The sequence below is a fragment of the Zeus faber genome, assembly GCF_960531495.2.
Source record: "Zeus faber genome assembly, chromosome: 16".
Taxonomy (NCBI): domain Eukaryota; kingdom Metazoa; phylum Chordata; class Actinopteri; order Zeiformes; family Zeidae; genus Zeus; species Zeus faber.
The window spans coordinates 4,127,392-4,148,112 of NC_137202.1; the positions used below are offsets into that span (position 1 = coordinate 4,127,392).

Genomic DNA, 20,721 nt, shown 5'->3' on the forward strand with positions numbered 1-20,721 from the left:
CAAAGTAAAAAGACTTGTTCAATTTTCCCACTTCATTTGTTTAATTCAGTCGGTGTAATAAGAGGTAAGAGTCGGTTCGGCCCAGAGTTGGGAATGGAATTCTCACAAGAATCATTTAATTCTGTCCAAATTTTTCATTTTGTTGGAATGTAATGATTAAATCAGTCACATTCAATATGAATGATGCTAAACAGCTTCACCCAAAGCACTTTACACATTAATTTAATCCTCAGTCTCTGTTCACGAGAAGAAGATTCCCGGCGTGCCTTGCGACTCACGGATCTCGTTCGAGAATCAATTCTGGAGTGATTACCTCCGCTTGGGGCCCATGCTTGACTCACAGGTCTTTTTTCGTTGGAGATTCGAGTCTCAGCTCAGCCTGTGTGTCGCTGAAGTTACAGAGTCGCAAACAAACTACTCTTTTGGCGAATGACTCCGGACATCCAAGTCATAAGAGTCGTTCATGTTAACATCCCGATACGTTTGAGAGTCTTGCATCTTACACGTGAGCAGTGAGTCCTCAAAAGACTCCTCCAAAAAAGGTTCAAAAGCCTCATGAATCCAATTGCCAATTTATTAGGTTGATTGACTCTGTTGCTAGATATGAATTTATTAAAAAAAAAGTTTTATCAATGAAAGTAAAAAAAATAATTTGGGGATGCTGCCACCTACCAATCACGAAAAGTAATGAGAGTAATACTCTATATTAAAATGTAACATTCTATTTAAAAGTCAATTAGAGTCCATTTGTTTTTTCCCAATGTTCTGGTCAGACAAAGACAAATTATTTCTGGGTCAGAACTTACAATGTTTACCCCAGTGCTAAATTGAGCAGAATTAAAGTCTGATTGTTTATGGCTGTTCGACAGTTAAAATAAAAAAGGAGGTGAAGAAAGAAGAATGGAAGTAAATATAAATGTTGTGTGAATGATTGTGTATAAATGTGTCTGAATCCAATTTAAGAGGGAAAATAAGGAAAAAATAAAAACATGTTATGCCCTTGTTACTGTGAGTTCATATTTATTGTTATGTACATTTTAGGAGGAAGATTTAATTGTCTTTCTTTTTAAATCTATTTAATATTTGAATCTTAAACAAATAGAATCTTACCCAATGAGCTGCTCCTTGTTCTCCTCCACCACTGTGGGAGGAACATTGGAGACGACGACCTGCATGTCCAGAGCGTTGACCACAGAGACCTGGGAGGGAGGGAGGGAGGGAGAGGGAGAGGGAGAGAGAGACAGAGACAGACAGACAGACAGACAGACAGACAGACAGACCGATAGATAGATAGATAGATAGATAGATAGATCAGAAAGAAAGAAAGAAAGACAGAGAGAGATTTTTTTTTAGGTTAACCAACTGCATGAAAAAACTGAGCCTACATTTATATCAGATGAATCCCAAACACAGATTCTTATTTGGGTTCTGGATAAGGTCCATAACATGGACTTGATCTTGGTTCTGTTCCAGTTCAGTGTGTAATGTGTGGATGCAGATCTTCCGTGAAGCTCCTGTAGAATTTGTAAAAAAAAACAAAAAACACAGCCCACAACTGACAATCCCACACCCCACAGCCCTAAAGCCCCCAACCCCACAGCCCACAACTGACAACCCCACAGCCACACAGCCCACAACCCCACGGTGCTGCACCCCCTAGCCCCCTACCTCAAACCCAACAGCCCACAATCTCACAGCCCCCAACAACACAGGCCCATAACCCCACAGCCCACATCCCCACAATCCCACAGCCCACAGCCAACAACCCACAACGCCATAGGCCAAAACCCCACAGCTCACAACCCAAAAGCCCACAGCCAAAAGCAGGCAGGATGAGCAGCGGTTTGGGGGGAAAAACTGACAGTGCATCACAGGGGATGGGACTGGAATATGATATTTGTAGACACACACACAGACACACACACACACACACACACACACACACACACACACACACACACTAACACACACGGACCAATTACTCAGAGTTGAAAGCCTGTAGACTTGTATATGCAGGGTTTAATTGGATCATTAGCTCGGAGCTGCTGGGTTCAGCTGGATAAACAATACCCACATGTCTGGATGTGAATAATTCAATTGAAAGCCAAACGCCATTGAAAAATAAAGACTTCATCATCATACAGACTTGTAATGAATAAATCAATGTACAGAAAACATTAAAACTGCAGAGAAGTTTCAATGAAGCTAATAAACCCCTTAATAAATGTTTTTCTATATGTGTGCGTGAGCATCCCTTAATAAATTGACATATTCAAGGTACAAAAAAATCTCAAATAGTGGCTGTTATTAGATTTTCAAACCCGTCCTGTTCATAAGGTTTGTTAATAGTTAATCCTGTAATCCTGAATGGTTTCAATTTACAAACTTCCAACGGGCAATGTTAAGTCTGGGTTAGATTTTCAATAAAAAAAAACATAAACATTGCACAACTATCTTTGAGTTAAAATACTGTAAGTACTGTGCGTATGAATGTAAGCAGTCATTCATAATGTATACTCACTATGCTAGATGTGTGGGTTAGAATCTCATTAAAGTGGTAATCCATGAGATTATTTAGGTTAAAAATTCCCATATTTGACATATGATTTAGCTGGCACTTAAGAAACTGACATTCAATAAATTGAATTATATTGTGTCATGTGCTTCTCACCCCGTTCACACATGCAGTCTATAGCGGAAAAGTTCAGGAAAATTTCCTGCATGGGGTCTTGTGTAAATGGCAGCAGGGATCGATATTCCAGGAAATCTTTACCAGCAATTTCTCACCTCAAGACATAGTAGCATATCCTGGAATGGAGGACAAAGGGGTGTGGTCAAGCACCGGCTGCGGACAACAGCACGGTTCCCTTTTCCGTGGCCACCAAACTGCCTCGAATCGGCCCAATATTGTTCCAACTCGAGGCAGGGAGATTTCATATTGTTTATCTGTCTTGCAGAGGGGATTGGCGCACAGGTTCATCTGCATTACTCCTGCGCCCGAGATGATTATTATCAACTTCATTATTATAATAATCATCATTTTGTTAGTCATACTTGTGACCAGCTCACTATATTGTTTAAGGTGACCAATAAAGACTCTCGCCATGTTGGTGCATCACGGCCAGAAATGGCCAGGTGTTTCTGCTGGCTGCGAAACACAGACCTCGAGGAGGAGCGGGACTACCTCTGCTGCCAGCTGGGGCGCCTCCTTGCCGGCATGAGCTCCCTGGAGCACGCCGTGACCGGCCGCCAGCCCACCGCCGCCGACTGGGAGCCGGCCAGAGGACCAGACCCATGTCCGACCCCAGGATCCATGCGGGATTTGCCAGGTCCGCAGCCCCTCGCAATGCCTCAGATGAGAATGTCCGGGGGGGCGCTACGTCCATCCCCAGGACCCACGCGGGATTCGTCAGGTCCCCAGCCCATCGTGGTGCCCCGGGGGACAATGTGAGAGTTGCGTGGCTCATGGTGAGGCGGAGGGGTTGTCGGCGGGCGCAACGGGTGCAGGGGTGGTGGGATCCCAAGTAGGATCTCCTCCGGTCCCTTAAACCTTGCCTTACAAGGATTTTCTGCTCGAGCAGTCGCGAGACGACACCCTACATGGGGCCTTTGAGGGGGTAGTTAAAGTCGATGGCATACTGACATGCCCAGACGCTGTGCTCACTCACCCGTATTTTTCGTTGATGAGGTTATATCAAGTGAGCTGTGACACTCGAGATAACCCAGTTGTTGGTACCGAGGAGCCGCTGGGAAATGCTAGTTCTCCACGCCGTTTGGCTTATACCCCTTTCGCACACTTCAGTTTGGGATGTTCGGCGCCCCAGCCACCTTTCAGAGACTGATGGACTGCGTCCAGCGTCCGCATGTAGCATACGCCGCGGCCTACCTAGATGACGTTATTATTCACAGTGACACCTGGGAGCGGCATATACAGCATGTGTGCTTGAGTCCCTGAGGCAGGGGGAGCTCACTGCCAACCCCAAGAACTGTGCCGTGGGATGGAGGTATGCTAACTGATGTACCGCTTGGGTGAAGGCCTGGTCCGACTCCAGCTTGATAAACTCGCTGCGGTCGCGAATACACCAAGACCCAAGACCAAGAAGGAGGTGAAGCAGTTCTTGAGGCTGGCCGGCTTTTATAGGAGGTTTGTACCCGACTTTTCGGAGCTAACCAGCCCCTTGTCCGACTTAACTCGAAAGTGTGCTCATCCTGTCCAGTGGTAAGAGAAGTGTCTGTAGGCGTTTGCGAGGGTAACATCAGCTCTCTGTGGGAAGCCCGTGCTGTTTAACCCTAACTTCTGGGGAGTCGGCTGTCAAACACACCGGGAAAATGCTGGTACGGCTAACATTGCATGGTCAAGCACAATAAAGGGTTACATCAGGAGTGCCGGAATAGTTTCTTCAGGACTTTCAAGTATTACGGTAATAGAAGGTTGGCAGTGGCGTTGTTAGGGGTGGCTGTCCGGAGCTTCAGCCCTAAATATTTTATGGATAGCCCCCGATCTAAGAAGGATTTCCACTGTAGCTTTACTGCAGATAATCTCCATGCATTATGTCGATGTATATAGCGATGGCTAATGGCTAATTTGTGACAAGTGTCTCACATCAGGATAATATCACGATAAATGATACAAACGGAGGACTTACCACCACATCGGCACTGCTGCTGAGTCCTTTTCCGTAGTCATCGGTGGCAATGACCTCGAACCTGAAGTATGAGCGGCGCATGTTGCGGTACATGATGGCGCTCTTAATGATGCCCGTGTACGTCTCAATGACGAAGCTGTCCTGGCCCTCAGACGTGGGAGGGATGATGAGGCGGTACGCCATGGCGCTGAAGTTCCCTGTATCCTGATCCGTGGCCTTGAGAAATGTTGATATGTTATTAAGATAAGATAAGAGTTTATTGATCTCCAGGAGTGGGGCATTTGAGGGTCACAGCAGCTAAATAAGGTGGGAAGAAAATGTAAGAATATGTATGTATATGATACAATTATTAATATAAATAAAAAATAAAGTATAAAAAGGAAATAATAAAATATAGTTATAATATTATTTCATAAAGTAATTGACAAAATACACAAGATAAAAAATAAGGACAGTAGAATTTTAAGAGAAAATTAAAAAATGAATTATAATAAAAATAAATAAATAAATAAATATATAATTAAATTCATTATAGTAAAAATAGTGTGATTCTTTAAGGTCTAAATTGATGACCCAAATGTCTCATATTCAATACATTTTGCACATTAGCTTTTTTTGTAGCAGAGTATATGTGGAGGTGCACACAATGTATTAAAGCTAAAGTAGTAGGTAGGTCCAGTAGTGTAATTACACATTATCAACATAATACCAAAATACAAAAATCACCATATACCCCATTAAGACCCAGCGCAGTGACACCAATCTACCAGCAGGAGGCAAAGTAGAGTTTTTCTTTTAAACGATCAAAAACAATGGATATGACAAGGGCGCTGGCTGGCTCCCACACCGGCATAAACTGTAAAATAACTTGTTTTTGGTGACATTGATGAATAGAAGGTCTCTCTCTCTCTCTCTCTCTCTCTCTCTCTCTCTCCTTTGCTCTCTCTCTCGCTCTCTCTCTCTCTCTCTCTCTCTCTCTCTCTCTCTCTCTCTCTCTCTCTCTCTCTCTCTCTCTCTCTCTCTCTCGCTCGCTCGCTCTCTCTCTCTCTCTCTCTCTCTCTCTCTCGCTCGCTCGCTCTCTCTCTATCTCTCCAATTCCGCTGAGAGATGTTGGTTTGAGGTTTGTTCCTTTCTCTGATCTAAGTTATTCACTTTTTTTTTCCTACTTTAATTCAGATTTTTCTAACTTTTATAGGGTGGAAGTTTAATATATTATTTTTGTGGTATAAATGGTTTAACTGGTGTTGGTGCTGTGAGGTGTGGTGGCTTGGTGTTAGGCTTGGTGTGGTGCCAGGCCAGGTAAAGCTGCACTGGTATGGCGTGTCAATCAGGTGGATTGGAACAAATCACGCTCTGACATGGATTGCGTTGTTTCCTGGTCAGCAGCGTTACGGTGGAAGATGTTCTTAAAGGAGTGGGAGAACAGGTGGGGTGTGGAGATTTAAGTCATGGTGCTAGAATGAACGGCGGTGTTAGTGTTTTTTAAAAAGGAATCTCAAGTTGATAAAGTCATCGCGAGCAGAATTTTGGTGAAAGGTGTGTTGGTGTCGGTCTCTGCTTTGGTTGCACCGGCGTCACGGGTAGTAATCTCCAATGTGCCTCCAGTCTTTCAAAAGAGGTTCTCTCGAGTTGGAAAATTTGCAAGCGGATTCAGAATGATCAGGTTGATCCTTGATCCTCAACGGAAGCACCTTCTGTCACTCCGTTGACAAGTTTGCATGTATTTAAACAACACCGAGCAAACTCTGAATGTCAATTTCAACACAAAATCTGTTGACAGCTCATATGCTGTCTATGACAGCACGGAGAGCGTGGACGCTGTTTCGTTTATGGCAATTTCGGACATAAAGACTGGCCTGTTCGTGGTCTATCAGACAGGAATCAAGGTCCAGACGGTCCAGGATCAGAGCATCTCTGTAAATAGTGGCAAGGGACCTACTCGGGATTCTCAAAATGCGGTACTGGCAGAAGGGGGTGCAGTGGGGGAGGGGTGCGCGGTGGCGGAGGGGGGCGCAGAGGGGTGCGAGACAGGTGTAGACAAGACAAGTGTAATAGATAGACCGGATGAGCAGGTTGGTGGTGATGTAAACAGTGTTGAAAAAGAGAAGCACGAGGGGTCAAGTGATAACAATAAAACAGGAGGTGAAGGTGAAACTAAGGTGGTGATTAACACAGAGGCAGAGGATGAATGGGAGGGGAAGAGGAGGAGGAAGGGTAGAGGTGAGAATAGTGGTAAGAGCAAGGGACGGGTAGACTCTGTGAGGAAATAAGCCACAGGACACAAGGGGGGCCCCCATTCCAATGGAGGGAGGGGAATCACAGGAGGAAATTGATTATTTCCTATCAGAGTGCTCTGGGATATCACAGGAAATACGAGCTAGTCCGAGGGGATGCTGAGGTCTGTTCTGTAGAGGAGTTGGATGATTTTCTTGCTCAAACAAAAAATATTGATGTTACAGAATTCTTTCCTGATACACAACATTTTTAGGATCAGTGAGAAATGCAGCAGGGACACAAAAGCCCACAGGGATTTCACCTCTGCGTAAATGTAAATTGAGTAAATGGGCCACTGTTGTGCGCAAAAGTCTTAATGATTCTTAATGGGTGTGTTCACTAATATTTTTTTGTTGCTTTGGCTTCTGGATTCTGTTCTTTCATTTTCTCTCCTTTTGCGTTTATTTATGAATATCTTAAGAATAAGCACACTTAATATGAATGGTGGCAGAGACCAGGGGAAAAGAGCTGTGCTCGGAGAATTCACAAAACATAAAAATATTAATGTCCTGTTTTTACAGGAAACACATAGTGATGTGGAGAATGTGGAGAATGAGGTGGATTGGGGAATAGGTTAGAAGGGAGCCCATGTGTTGAGCCATGGCACAGTTTTTAGTGCAGGGTTGGCCAATTTATTTTCACCGGGGTTGGATGTAAATAATTGTGTAAAACAATGAAGTGTGTGAAGGTAGATTGTTAGTTGTTAGGACTAAAATTAAGGGCAGGGGCTTTGTCTTTATTAACTCTATGCACTAAATACAAGAATCGAAAGGGCTTTATAGTTTGGGAAGATTAGACAGGAGATTTTCCTGGTCAGTCGAGATGAGATCTTGATCAAAGGAGGGGATTGGAACTGCACTATTTATCCACTTTCAGACAGAAAGGTAGAAGAACCCCACATAGGAGCTGCAGTGATACTGAGAGATGTGGTCAACGCTGCGAATTGACTTGATACATAGGAGGATTAAAAAAACAAAAACAAAAAAAAAAACACAAAACAAAACACATGGTCTAAAGTCTTAGGAGATAAAGTAAGTGCAGCGCGGTTAAATCGTTTTTATATAAAGGGATCCCACTGCAATAGGCTGTTTGAATCCACAATTTCACCTGTTAGTTTCTCTGATCACCACATTGCAATTGACCACCTGTCATTTGCTTATTGGAAGTTCAGTGTAAAGCTCCTGCAAGATGCCAAGTTTTGCTTGAGTTTTGAGGAGTTCTGGCTGAGGGGGAGGGATAGAAGGAGTGGTTTTGAATCACTGAGCTAGTGGTGGGATGCAGGTAAGGGGCACATTCGGAATTTTGTTCAGCAATTCGCCGCTTTTTCCACAGCCGAAACAGGGATGGTGTTGGAGCAGTTGGAGAATAGCATATGAAAATGAAAGGATAGGTACTAATAACGTGCAAAAAAATCCAAACATATCTATGCTCCAAAGAGATTTGGGAACATACCTACAGGAGCGAGCAAAGGGGGCACTGATAAAGTCAAGGTTTTCTCTGCTGATGGAGAGAAAGCTCCAAGCTCTTTCTTTTTGGGGCTGGAGAAAAAGCAATGTGAAACCAAAGAAATGCATTGTTTAAGATTGCATAATGGGTCTTTAACATGTATGGGAAACGAGATGAGGGAAGAAGCAGCTACATTTTATGACAATTTGTTTTCTGCTGAATTGTGTGACTCCATATGTACTGACACTTTGCTGAAGGACCTGCCAAAACTCTCTCATGCGGAAAACACTGATTTGGACTCTCCCATTACCTTCAATGAGCTGAGCAAAGCGCTTTTTTGCAGACGCTCCAGGGTGGATGGACTGCAAGTGCACTTTTTAAAAACATTTTTGGAAACCATTGATAAATACTGGTTCAATGTTTTATGAAAATGCGTAGATTCCGGAGAACTGCCACTCAGCTGTCGACGTGCGGTACTAACACATTTACCAAAGAAAGGTGATTTGAGCTTGCTTAAAAACTGGAGACCTGTTGCTTTATTATGGGCTGATTTTAAGATTTTCTCTAAAAGCCAAGAAAATAGGCTTATGAGCTGTCTGGGGCCAATCACTGAAAAGGAGTAAATAAACTGTACACCATGTTGCTCAGGTTGCTTGTTTGATAACCTGCATCTACTGTGTGATTAGAAGAAGAATTAGAAGAATCTTTACTGATCACATGACACGCCACACAACAACACATGCATACACACACATGCTTTGGATGGTGGCCGGTGAAATGTGGCCTCTGCATTTGACCCATCCTGGCTTGACGCACGCGGGGACCTGGTTCCAAATGTCCATCGCTGGTCGACGATGATGTTGCGCATGTTTTTGGTGGGGGTCCTTACTGATGTTAGATGGAGAACATGCAAACTCCACACAGAAAGGCTCCTATTTGGGAGATAACCCACCAGAGCACGGTGCTAACAGCGCCCCAGGCGGGAATCGAACCCAGGACCTTCTTGCTGTGAGGCAGCAGTGCAATTGCATTAATCGGGAAAAAGCTTTTGACAGAGTGGACCACGGGTACCTTTTTAAAACGTTATCTGCATTTGGCTGTGGGGAACATTTTAGTGCTGGGGTCAGATTGCTACACTGGAGCCTCATGTCTAGTCTTCGGTGGGCAGGGGACTGAGTAAGCATGGGGCGGGGCATCAGACAAGAATGTCCTCTTTCGGGACAGCTCGAGACTCTGGCTATTGAGCCTCTTCTGGTATTGTTGTGGAATAAGCTGCAGGGAGTAAGTCCAGAAGAGTTAGAATTTGGTACCCCTTTTAAACTTCATGCATATGCAGATGACCTGTTTGTAAAACGATATACAGGAATTAGCGAACAGCCTAACAATTTATGAAAGAGCTGCTTCAGCTAAAGTGAACTGGGCTAAGAGCGAGGCTTTACTTTATGGTTCATGGAGGAGGGAGGAAGTGCCTCAGTTAACAGGTGGGCTACTGTGGTGTAGAGAGGGGCTTAAGCTTTTAGGGCGTTATATAGGCTCAGAGGGCTGGGTCAGGAAGAACTGGGATGGACTACAATAACTGGAATCCAAGATTTCTAAGTGGAAGTGGTTACTGTCCAAATTGCTGTACAGAGGTCGGGTACTGAAGTACTACAGGTATATCTGCCCTTACAGGAAGGAGGAGAGGGGCTGATGGATCTTGAGAGCGGGACAACTGCTTTTAGACTCAGACTGCTCAGAAACTGTTATGTGGACCGGAGTCCTGCTGGAGAGACTCGAGAGAGAGTGCTACTAAGAAGAGCAGGTGGGCTGGGACTGAATTATCAGCTTTTTCTGACAAAGATAGAGGGTCAGAACCTTAACAGACTTTCACCTTTTTATTCCTCCATGTTGAAAGCAGGTTATTAAAGACACTATGAGAAGGAGGCATGGAGCCTGTGGCATGGATATGGGATGAGCCCATTTTTTTACGACCCACTTATTCCATTGCAATCTCTGCACTCTGCAACAACAAGGGATCAGATGCTGAGGATTGGGATTTCAAAACTTTGACACTTGCGGCAAGATGGAGCTGCTTATTGGAAGACCACCCAGGAGTTAGCCCAACAGACAGCATAACTTCTCTGAGGAGTTTGGAGAGATATCAAAGAGATGTCTTAGGCGCTCTTTCTGAAGAAGTTGTGGTATTTTTCAACCTACCGAGGGAGGAGAATCTACCACCTTTTCCATCTTTGTCCATCTCTCTTTTGTTAGAGAAGATTGGATTGAGGAGAGTGGCAAGCTGCTGACTCTTAGTTCTTCGAGCCTGGGTAGCCTGGAGAACGTTATGGGGGAGGACTTTTAGAGGGCAGTAGTAAAAATCAAACACATAAAAGACCTTCTGAGTGTTGAGCAGCATCGTTGGCAGGAAGTGTTAGTGGGGCAGAATTTTGGTTTTTGGTGGAGAGTGCTGTACAATCCTCCACTAGAAAAATAACTGGGGACTTGGGACTTGGACTCGGGACAAACACATTCTTGGATCCAGCTGAAACATGCATTTGTTGTTGTTGTACATGCATTTGTTTAATGTGATCATGTTTCTGAACTGTTTGAAGCGTTCGATGAACAGTGTAAGAGATTGGGAGAATCGTTCTCTGTGGGGCTTTATATTTTGGGGCGTTTGTAGTCTTGCAGTAAAAAAGCTAAATCTGTTCTGCTTAATTTCTTGTTTGGGCAGGCTAAATGATCCACCTGGCTAGCCAGCAGAAACAAGGTAAAGGGCCTTCAAACCCATGGCTAATGTGGTCTGTGCGTGCCTTAGGACATAATATGCCTATTACCAGCTCATCAGTAATATTGAAGGCTTTAGAAAGGTTTGTAAGGTGTGTAAATAGGGATTTATGTCTTGCTGATGAAGCGGAATTGATTGTATGCATTTAGAATTGGAAACGTTTCTGAAAATGTTATTTCTATCTTGGTGTGAATTTTGTTTGATGTGTTGTGTGTCTGTGTGTGTGTGTGTGTGTGTGTGTGTGTGTATGTGACAGAGTGAGATGAGAACAATGTTGTTTTCCATTCCATGACATATTTTACATGACATATGTTTGTAAGAGAAATGTTCCAATAAAGAACAACAAAATTCAAAAGTCTCTCTCTCTCTCTCTGTCTCTCTCTCTCTCTCACGGGGGCAGGATGCGTCTTCTGCTCTGAGAAGGAGACGCTGCAGCACCTGTTTGTTCTGTGTCCTAGGCTGCGGGGGCTGTTTGGGCTACTGGAGCAGTGGGTTCAGGGTCTGGGGGAGAGCTTCTCCTTTAAACTCTTTATTTTCGGTCCTGTTTACACTGTGTTAAACAAATATGTCCATGTCCTGGTGAACACTGTTTCGGGGGTGGCCAAGCTGGCCATTTGGAAAAGCAGGACGAACGCTGTGCGGGGTCTGGGGTCTGTAGACCTGGCCCAGATGACGATTGGTCTGATGGCGTGTTATTGCGTCCAGAGGCTGCTCTCAGTCACCCATACTTTGCCGTAATTAGGGATAGATTATATCGAGTGAAACGTGATGCTCAGTCAGGAGAAGAAGTAACCCAATTGTTGGTCCCTAAAAGCCGTCGGGATTTAGTCTTCCAGGCGACTCATTATAACGCGATGGCTGGTCACCTCGGACACGAAAAAAATATTGAGCCACAGATGGATGGCCTGGTTGAGCGCTTCAACAGAACGTTGAAAAACATGATCTGAAAGTTCGTCCACGATGACAGCCGAAATTGGGACACATGGCTGAACCTTCGTTGTTTACGGTGAGGGAGGTACCCCAGTCCTCCAGGGGGTTTTTCCCCCTTTCAGCTATTGTTCAGCAGGAGCCCTCATGGGGTGCTCTACCTGATTAAGGAAAACTGGCAGGAAGGTCCCAGCGCCAATAATAACCAGGTCCAGTACGTCCTGGACCTGAGAGCAAAGATGCCCGGCCGTATGCCCCTCATACTCCACCATGTGGAGACGACAGCGGGGGGGAAAGTACGCTCTTGGCCGTATCGCCTGCACAAAAACAAACGGAAAACAGTACAGGCGGAATTAGAGTCCATGCTGGACATGCGGGTAATCGAGGAATCTACAAGCGACTGGTCCAGCCCCATCCTGCTAGTTCGATGCCTACCCGATGCCCCGCGTCGATGAGCTTCTCGACCGGTTAGGTACGGCTCGGTTTTTTACGACGCTGGATTTAACCAAGGGCTAGTGGCAGATTCCCTTGTCCCAGCAGTCCAAGGAAAAATTTGCCTTATCCACTCCGCAAGGCCTTTACCAATTCGGAGTGCTTCCGTTCGGGTTGTTTGGTGCCCCCGCAACCTTTCAGAGACTCATGGACCGTGTCCTGCGCCCGCATGCAGCATTTGCCGCTGCATATTTAGACAATGTCATTATTCATAGCGATACGTGGGAGCGGCATTTGCAGCATGTGGGCATCCCTGAGGCATGCGGGGCTCACTGCCAACCGAAAGAAGTACGCGGTTGGGCGGAGGGAGGTACGGTATTTGGGGTACCACTTGGGGGGGGGGGGCCTGCTCCGACAGCTAGTAGATAAGACCGCCGCAGTCGTGAACATGCCCAGACCCAAGACTAAGAAGGAGGTAGAGCAGTTTTTGGGGCTGGCCGGATACTATAGGAGGTTTGTGCTGGAATTTGCGGCACTTTCCAGCCCCTTGACTGACTTGACTCGAAAAGGTGCTCCTAATCCAGTCCAGTGGTCAGAGCCGTGCTGCAGGCTCTTCCTTTGTGTCTGCAGATGGACGCGTCAGACAGGGGTTTTGGAGCAGTTCTGTCCCAGGAGGTTGAGGGTGTGGACTGGCCAGTGCTGTACCTCAGCCGCAAGCTGGTAGAGTGGGAGACGAGGTACAGCACCGTAGAAAAAGAGTGTCGGCTGTCGGCCGGACAGCGCCCAGACTAAGTGTGATGGTGGGTGTATGTGGTGGACCAAGGGGGCGAGGCCAAGCCGCCACTGTAGACAGGCGGTGCAGTCCCGCCACTCAGCTGCTGGGGATCAGCCTAATCAGCGGAGGGACTCCACTGATTCGCCTGATCCCCAAAACAGGAAGGTATAACTGTGTGTGTGTGTGTGTGTCCCCGCAGTAGGATGGGCATGTACAGAGACATGTACAGTACACAGACAGCTGGAGATACCTGGATATCCCAGAACTTTTTATATATACAGTATATGGGCCTGCGAGCCCGCAGTTTTTTTTTCGGCCAACGAGCCACCTTTTGTTCTAGAGACTTGTTAATAAACACGCCAACTGGTACTGTTTCGCCTCCGCCCGCCTCCTCTTCCTCATTCCCTGGCCCTGAGCCAGAACGATCGTTCACAGTCTCTGTCTCTCTCTCTCTCTCTCCCTCTCTCTCTCTCTCTCTCTCTCTCTCTCTCTCTCTCTCTCTCTCTCTCTCTCTCTCTTAATTATTCAAAAGCCTAATTAAGGCCCTAAAGTGACCTCCGTGCAACCAAAAATCAAATATAGTTTGATCAAATTTGACCAATTGTATTACAGACACATGAATATAGTTGATTATTCAATTCATTATTTTGAGTCATTGAAGGTAGGATGAAAGTCGAAATCTGGGAAAGGCTGGTTGTTTATATATTTGGCTCTGAATTTGCTTTGTTGGTTCCTTTTCAGTTAATTCTACAGACGTGTAGTGCATTCACTACAGAAAAAAAAAATGCCCTGTTTTTCCGAGTTAATGAGTTAAGTTTTCATTAAAAAAAACATCTTTTCTGTTTTTCCGAAGTAACAAGACAAGTTCTCATTAAAGAAAATTCTGTTCTGTTTTTCAGAACTAACAAGATAAGATTTCATGAATAAAAAGCATTCTGCTCTGTTTTTCCTACAAAAACAAAAAGAGCAGGGCATGATGCCTATTGGTTCAACTGTTCCTGGAGAAATGCGGCAATGTCCAGCAGATCAGAATGTGCTTTCCATCTGAACAACCTCTAAGTCCTGAGGTGCCTGCGCAAAGTCGACAAACTAATAACAATACCAGCAATATTACTTAAAGACACGAGTATCTCCCAATGTTTCAAACCCATACCAAAATAAAACTGGATTCAATTAAACATGTATGCTTCCCTGAAATCGAGCTCTCAAGGAGGAATGAGCGCTTCTCCCAGGACCACAATCCTGCTCAGTTTGGTTATGATTTTATTTATATTTTTTTCATGAAAATGTTTCTCGTTGATTCGGAAAAACAGGGCTTTTTTTTCTCAAGTGGATGCATTACACTTCCGTACATTTCATCCTTTTTTACCATTGAATAGTTCCTCCATACTCATCTACTTTCGCCTCCCTTTTATTTTTGCTGTAAACAAACAAGCAAACAACAAACAAAAGAGAGAAAGGGAGAAGGTTTCCAAGAAAGAAAAGACGGCGGCTTCAACAGGTGCATCACTGCTGCACGGATTCCACTTTTTGCTGATGACATGCGGTTGGAGATTGATGTTCAATTCCATGTCTAAAGGTCTATGTCTAATATACTTGTGCAACAATATAGTGATAACACTATACAACCTGTAATAACTTGATAGCACAAATTTATAATTCATACCCTATATCGAAAAAAATATGCATATCAATAACTTATCCTGTGAATTTCTATATTCTGTATATTTTCATATATTTGACTATTTCTGTTTTCTATTTTTTGCCTGTTTGTGTATATTTGGAGATTTTTTATTAAATTTTATATTTACATCCATTTTAGTTTTGACCCTTAACCTTTTTTAAATGCTTATTGTCTGTAGAAACGCACCACTCCTGATCCTCACCACAGCAAATTCCTCGTATATGCAAATGCACTTGACAGAATGAACTCATTCTGACCTTTGGTAATGAAGATATTTTCGGAATAAATGTGATTTTATTGTGAGGACTGAAGCTGTGAATGAAGTTTGATTGCTACTTACCTTGATGCCCATAAAACTCCACTAACAATGAGTGACCAAAACCCAGATCATCGTCAATTCCAGGATATTTAATCCAAGTGTACCTGCCCTTCAATGCTTCTATTCAGTGTCAAACTGCAAATCATCTCAAAATGAGCTGAATCAGACGCAATGCTGGAAAGTTTGAGACAAAGGCCTCAAAAGTCTCACGAAGGTATTTAAAGGGCAACTTGCTGCTTTGCCAAACCCAGCGAATTAATGTGTAGGGAATTGATGTAGTAATGAGATTTAAAAAAAATCACTAAGAATTACGACAACTGGACAACAACTGGAGTTTTGTAATGAACATTAGAATTAGCCACGCCCACCTAAAAATCCGACATGCAAATGTGAACGTGAAAGCGGAGCGGGACGGGACAGGCAAGCAGAAGAGCCGTGGAGAGACACCCTGAGTGTGTTTTTATTTTATATTTTTTTAATTATTTCTTAGATTCCTACTTGCATGGCACGAAAAACATGTAAAAAAAAGTTTCTGTGAAAATACTTCTTAATAATAAATTCTAAACGCAGTACTTCACCATCCTATATAGCTGTGAAACTAACTGACTGACCTGCCGACAGACTACAACCCTGCTAGTGCGCTGTGGCAGTAATGAGTACACCTACACTTTTCCTGTATTTTTGCCCTTTTGCCTATTGAAAAGGTTAAAAAGGTGTTCTCCATAAGCCCAAGATTGTAAATTCATTAAAAAAAAAACCCAGGTACCTACTCTTTAGCAGGAAATCTACTCTGTATGGAGCTGTTTTTAATGTTTATTTGAGTTGATGCCACCGTGACCCTACCTTTGAAATACAACTCTAACTAAATGGATAGCGTCCAATTCTCTTGCTTTCTACGAGTCTAATGCTTTTCTCCATTTCCAAATATAAATAACTTCTTCTTCCCATTTAGGATAAATTAAATTCCATCAAATTAAACTAACAGCAGCTTAACCTCAGTCATATTGTAACATTGACATTCTGCTAATTGGATAATCTGTCCGGGGGAGTCTCCTCTGGTCTCGTTGTTCCCAAAAGAGGAAAAATGATTCAAAATAAGATTAAAAAAACAATTTAAAAGAGTAGGTAAAAAACTAGTCCGTTATTAAAAAAAGGCAGTCACAGTCAATGTCTACAGTAGCACTCAGCTACACACACACACACACACACACACACACACACACACACACACACACACACACACACACACACACACACACACACACACACACACACACACACACACAGGGCAGCAGACAGTGACCTCTTTCTGGATGATAATCACACAGAATCTCTCTGTTACGCTTGCGTGCGCTAACCGGGATTACAGTCCACTACTCTGATCCCACCTGCTCGTAGATAAGGGAGGGATAGAGGGAGTGCAGGAGCGAAGGGATGCAACTTCACCACCAGAAGTGCATCAGATGAATTATCATGGAGTTGCTGTAGGCTGAGCACTCAGTATGTTTCCATACACACATTACACACGGAATAAGGTGACTAATCAGAATAACGTGACTCATCAGGTAAATTGACTAATCACAATAAGGTGACTAATCAAGTACATTGACAAATCATAATAAGAATGAATGATGAATGATGAGAATAAAATGATATACTGAATATTCTCATATGTGACCCACCGCAGCAAAACCCGACTTGTCTTGCATTTCTAAAATCTCCACGAGTTGCCAAATAAGTTGAAAAAAGCTTTGTGGAAGGAAAATTAGATTTTTCCAGATTCGTGTTCCTTTGTGGGTTTTTTTATATCTCAATGTATTTTCTGCTGATGTCACGTCCATAAACAGATGGTTAAAGCGCAGGACGAGGATCCTTCGGTCTCACTTGTCTCTCCAACTTTTATCCCCTTGATGTTATGGATTACGAGAAGCGGGTGGCGGAAGATCTAAATCATATCATGGACCTTAATCTGACCAGTGAGATAGATCAAAGTCAGTGTCGGGCGCGCGTACTGGACTTAATTTTCCGCAATGAAAGTCAGTTCTCCGACAGCGACGCCGAGGAATGAGTGATGGTGAATCTGATACCGGCGTAATCCCGAACTTGGAGAACCCTTCAAACAGCGGATTTCAACCAGAATGTGATGATAAAACGTAATATTTTCAAGAAGCACTGGAGGAGGCTGATGACACGCCTATTGTTGTTGTTACAACGGAAGAAGCTTATGACGTGATGAGACGTGAAGGCGTGACTGTTGAGGTTGGTGATGTAGATTATGAAAAAGTAGTATTGGACGAAAATGAAAAGAGGCAGCCTCAACAGGCTCTCAGAGTGTAGCTGGGGTAGGGTTGGGGTTGCCAACATAATAACTCCAAGAATTTTGAAGATATTTGGCATACCCACATTTATATATTAAATGACACACTGAGGCTGATATACAGAGACTCGTATTATAGACAGACTGTACATTTAGTTTTGTTGTCCACACTTTTAAACTCTCACTTTTATACCCATTCAGCAGGGTGTCAAGTGGCCATGTGGCAAGTAGCCATGTGGCTCTGTTGGTCCTCCAATACATTTGCATTCTGGGAGCTGGCTGAATGAAGCCAAGTGTTCGGAAAACTTTGAGGGTGATTATCTCAGAAACACAGTTTGCCGCACCCTCGTCATTAACAAGCCATAGCTTTAAGAATATTTGCTCGATTCACACAAGGGAAACCTTGTTTTGAAGCTCTGATTTTCCAATTTCAAATGAAAAAAAAGTCAAACGGCACCAAATGTACATAAAATCTGCGATGGGTCACATATTGTTATCCATGCCCATATTATTGTTGTTATACATATTTAATTGGCCAGTACAGTATATTAATCTATATTGATATCCTATGTTATACACACAGCCATACAAGCAACCAACATCTCATGGTTTCAATCATATCTCTCAAACAGAACTCAGTTTGTCAACATCAACGGCTCCTCCACCTCCAATGCCCCAGTCAACCATGGCGTCCCTCAAGGCTCTGTGCTCGGTCCAACACTCTTTACCATCGACCTGCTCCCCCTCGGCCAGATAATTCGTCACCATGGTCTCAACTTCCACTGCCATGCTGATGATACACAGCTTTATCTCAGCACCTCACCATCCACTCTGCTCCCCTCACAGTCTCTGGTCAACTGCCTTCATGCCATAAAAACCTGGATGACAACTACCCTACTCCAACTCAACAGCAAAAAGTCAGAGCTCATGGTTGTTGCCCCAAAGCCACTGCTCTGGAAGGTTGGAGATCTCCTCCTCCCCGTCGACGGCTGTTCCATCACAACATCGCCGAGGTCTGAAACCTGGGTGCTCTCCTGGACTCTACCCTCTCCATTCAGTCACATATCAGATCCATCATCAAGTCCGCCTTCTATCACCTCAAAAACATCTCCCGTCTCCGTCCCTCACTCTCAGACTCCGTGGCTGAAATCCTCATCCACGCTTTCATCATCTCCCGGTTGGACTACTGTAATGGAATGCTGTCCGGGGTTTCCAACAAAGCCCTGGACAGGCTCCAGTATGTGCAGAACTCTGCCCACGCTGCCAGGGTTCTCACCCCCACCAAGCCATGTCAGCACATCACCCCCACCCTCATCCACCCCCACTGGCTCCCGGTCAAGTTCCACATCTCCTACAAACTCCTCCTCCTCACATACAAATCCCTTCACGCACTCGCCCCCCAATACCTGTCCGACCTCCTCTACTAGGACACTCCATCCGGGATCTTGCGGTCCTCAGATATGGGTCTGCTGTCTGTCCCCCGTACCAGACTACGAACCTTCGGGGGCAGAGCTTTCAGCGTGGCAACCCCCACCCTCTGGAACTCTCTCCCTCCTGTAATCCGTAATGCCCCAACCCTAGAGACTGTCAAAACAACCCTCAAGACCCACCTTTTCACCATGGCCCTTCTCCATTGGTTAGTTAGTTTAGCTATTCCTTTGTTTTGTTTTTGTTCCTCTCTCCCTTAATTTGTCCACCCCCCCTCTCCTGTTAAGCGACCTTGGGTTCTTTGAAAGGCGCTATAGAGTTTTTATTATAATTATTATACTGCCAACTTTACCCCTAGTTATTGCTTAAGCTTAATTTATCCTGTGCATACACACATTACCGCGAAAATTTGTATCGACTTGCGACCGACTGCTCAAAGATACGAGCATGGAAATTTGCAGTTGCCGCATCAGCGGCCTGTCAGCAGTCAGTCAGCGGGCGACCTACATCGTGTGTGCACGTAGTTCGTGGCTTATCCATATTTTTTTCATATTTACTGTGATTGTGCTGTGTATTTTGTTTATTTTCACCCTTCATGATTTCATAATTTATATGGGAAAAATTGCTTCGACATCGTATGTTAAACATCGTTTTAACATACGACCGTTCTTATGGAACGAATTACAGTCGTAAGTCGAGGTACCACTGTATTTGGTTATTTCTGGTTTTAATTTTTGGTTACTTTTTTTATTTTTGTATATTATTTTGTATATAGTTTACAATCGCATTTTGTATGTATGTGATGCAAATGTTTTGCCTTTGACTTAAATTCAGTCCTCAGTCATTATTATCAGTTTGTGAGTCAAAGATTCACGCTATTTCCGGAGTGACTCCAGACTCCTAGGTCATTTAAAGTTTAAAGTTGTTCGCTATGAAGAAATTGTTTGTGAGTCATCACTCACTGTACTATAAGTAGGCCATAATAATAAGCACAGTTCTACATGTTTGTGATGTTTTTAGTGGTGGTAACTGTGGGATTATTTCATTGTAAAAAGTGTGACTTGGCAGAGAAAAGGTTTGGAGAAATATTTTACGAACTACAAATGCGATGCTTTATCCAGAATATTGTCTTATTGGGAAGAAAATCTGAACTTTAAACAAGCTGACTGACATTTTCTGACATTTCTCTCTCCATGTTGTCTGGTTCACAAAATACAGAAAATGCCGATGGTGGACTCCCAGACAGATCATCAATCAAAAAAAATCAAACTAACAACCAAACAGATAAGATGTTTGCTTACAAATATTTTGAGCACGGAGGAGAAGGTCTTGGTGTCCTCGGCTACGCCGCCGATGTACAGCTTCCTGGAGAAGACGGGGGCGTGGTCGTTCTCGTCCCGAACCTCGATGAACACCTTGGCCGTGTTGGCTGAAGAGGGTGTAAATGGACTCCATTTAATCTTAGTTACAGCGGTAAACACCACACTTCTCCACCACACAATTACACCCACTCACTCACATACACACTTATACACAAAAAACCTACACAACTTGTCCAATATGTCAATAAACTTCACCAATCGTCACCATGACACATGTCTTGTATATGAAAACCGAATCTGCTGAATAAGCAAAATACACTGATTCTGATTGAAGTTATAAATAAAGAAATTTAACGCAACTGCAATCTCCAGTCTCACTTCAAT

At 43.9% G+C, this 20,721-nt stretch overlaps 1 protein-coding gene across 1 annotated transcript in view; it reads right to left on the reverse strand.

The window, feature by feature from the left end:
* The window catches only part of LOC307242687 (protocadherin-15-like), a gene marked incomplete at both ends in the record, with an annotated part of 287,981 nt that overhangs the window by 35,376 nt on the left and 231,884 nt on the right, over positions 1-20,721 (reverse strand). Inside the window, 3 exon segments of the mRNA XM_080017227.1 lie at positions 1,111-1,199; positions 4,647-4,862; positions 20,317-20,444. Coding sequence (XP_079873353.1) covers positions 1,111-1,199; positions 4,647-4,862; positions 20,317-20,444 — 433 coding nt within the window.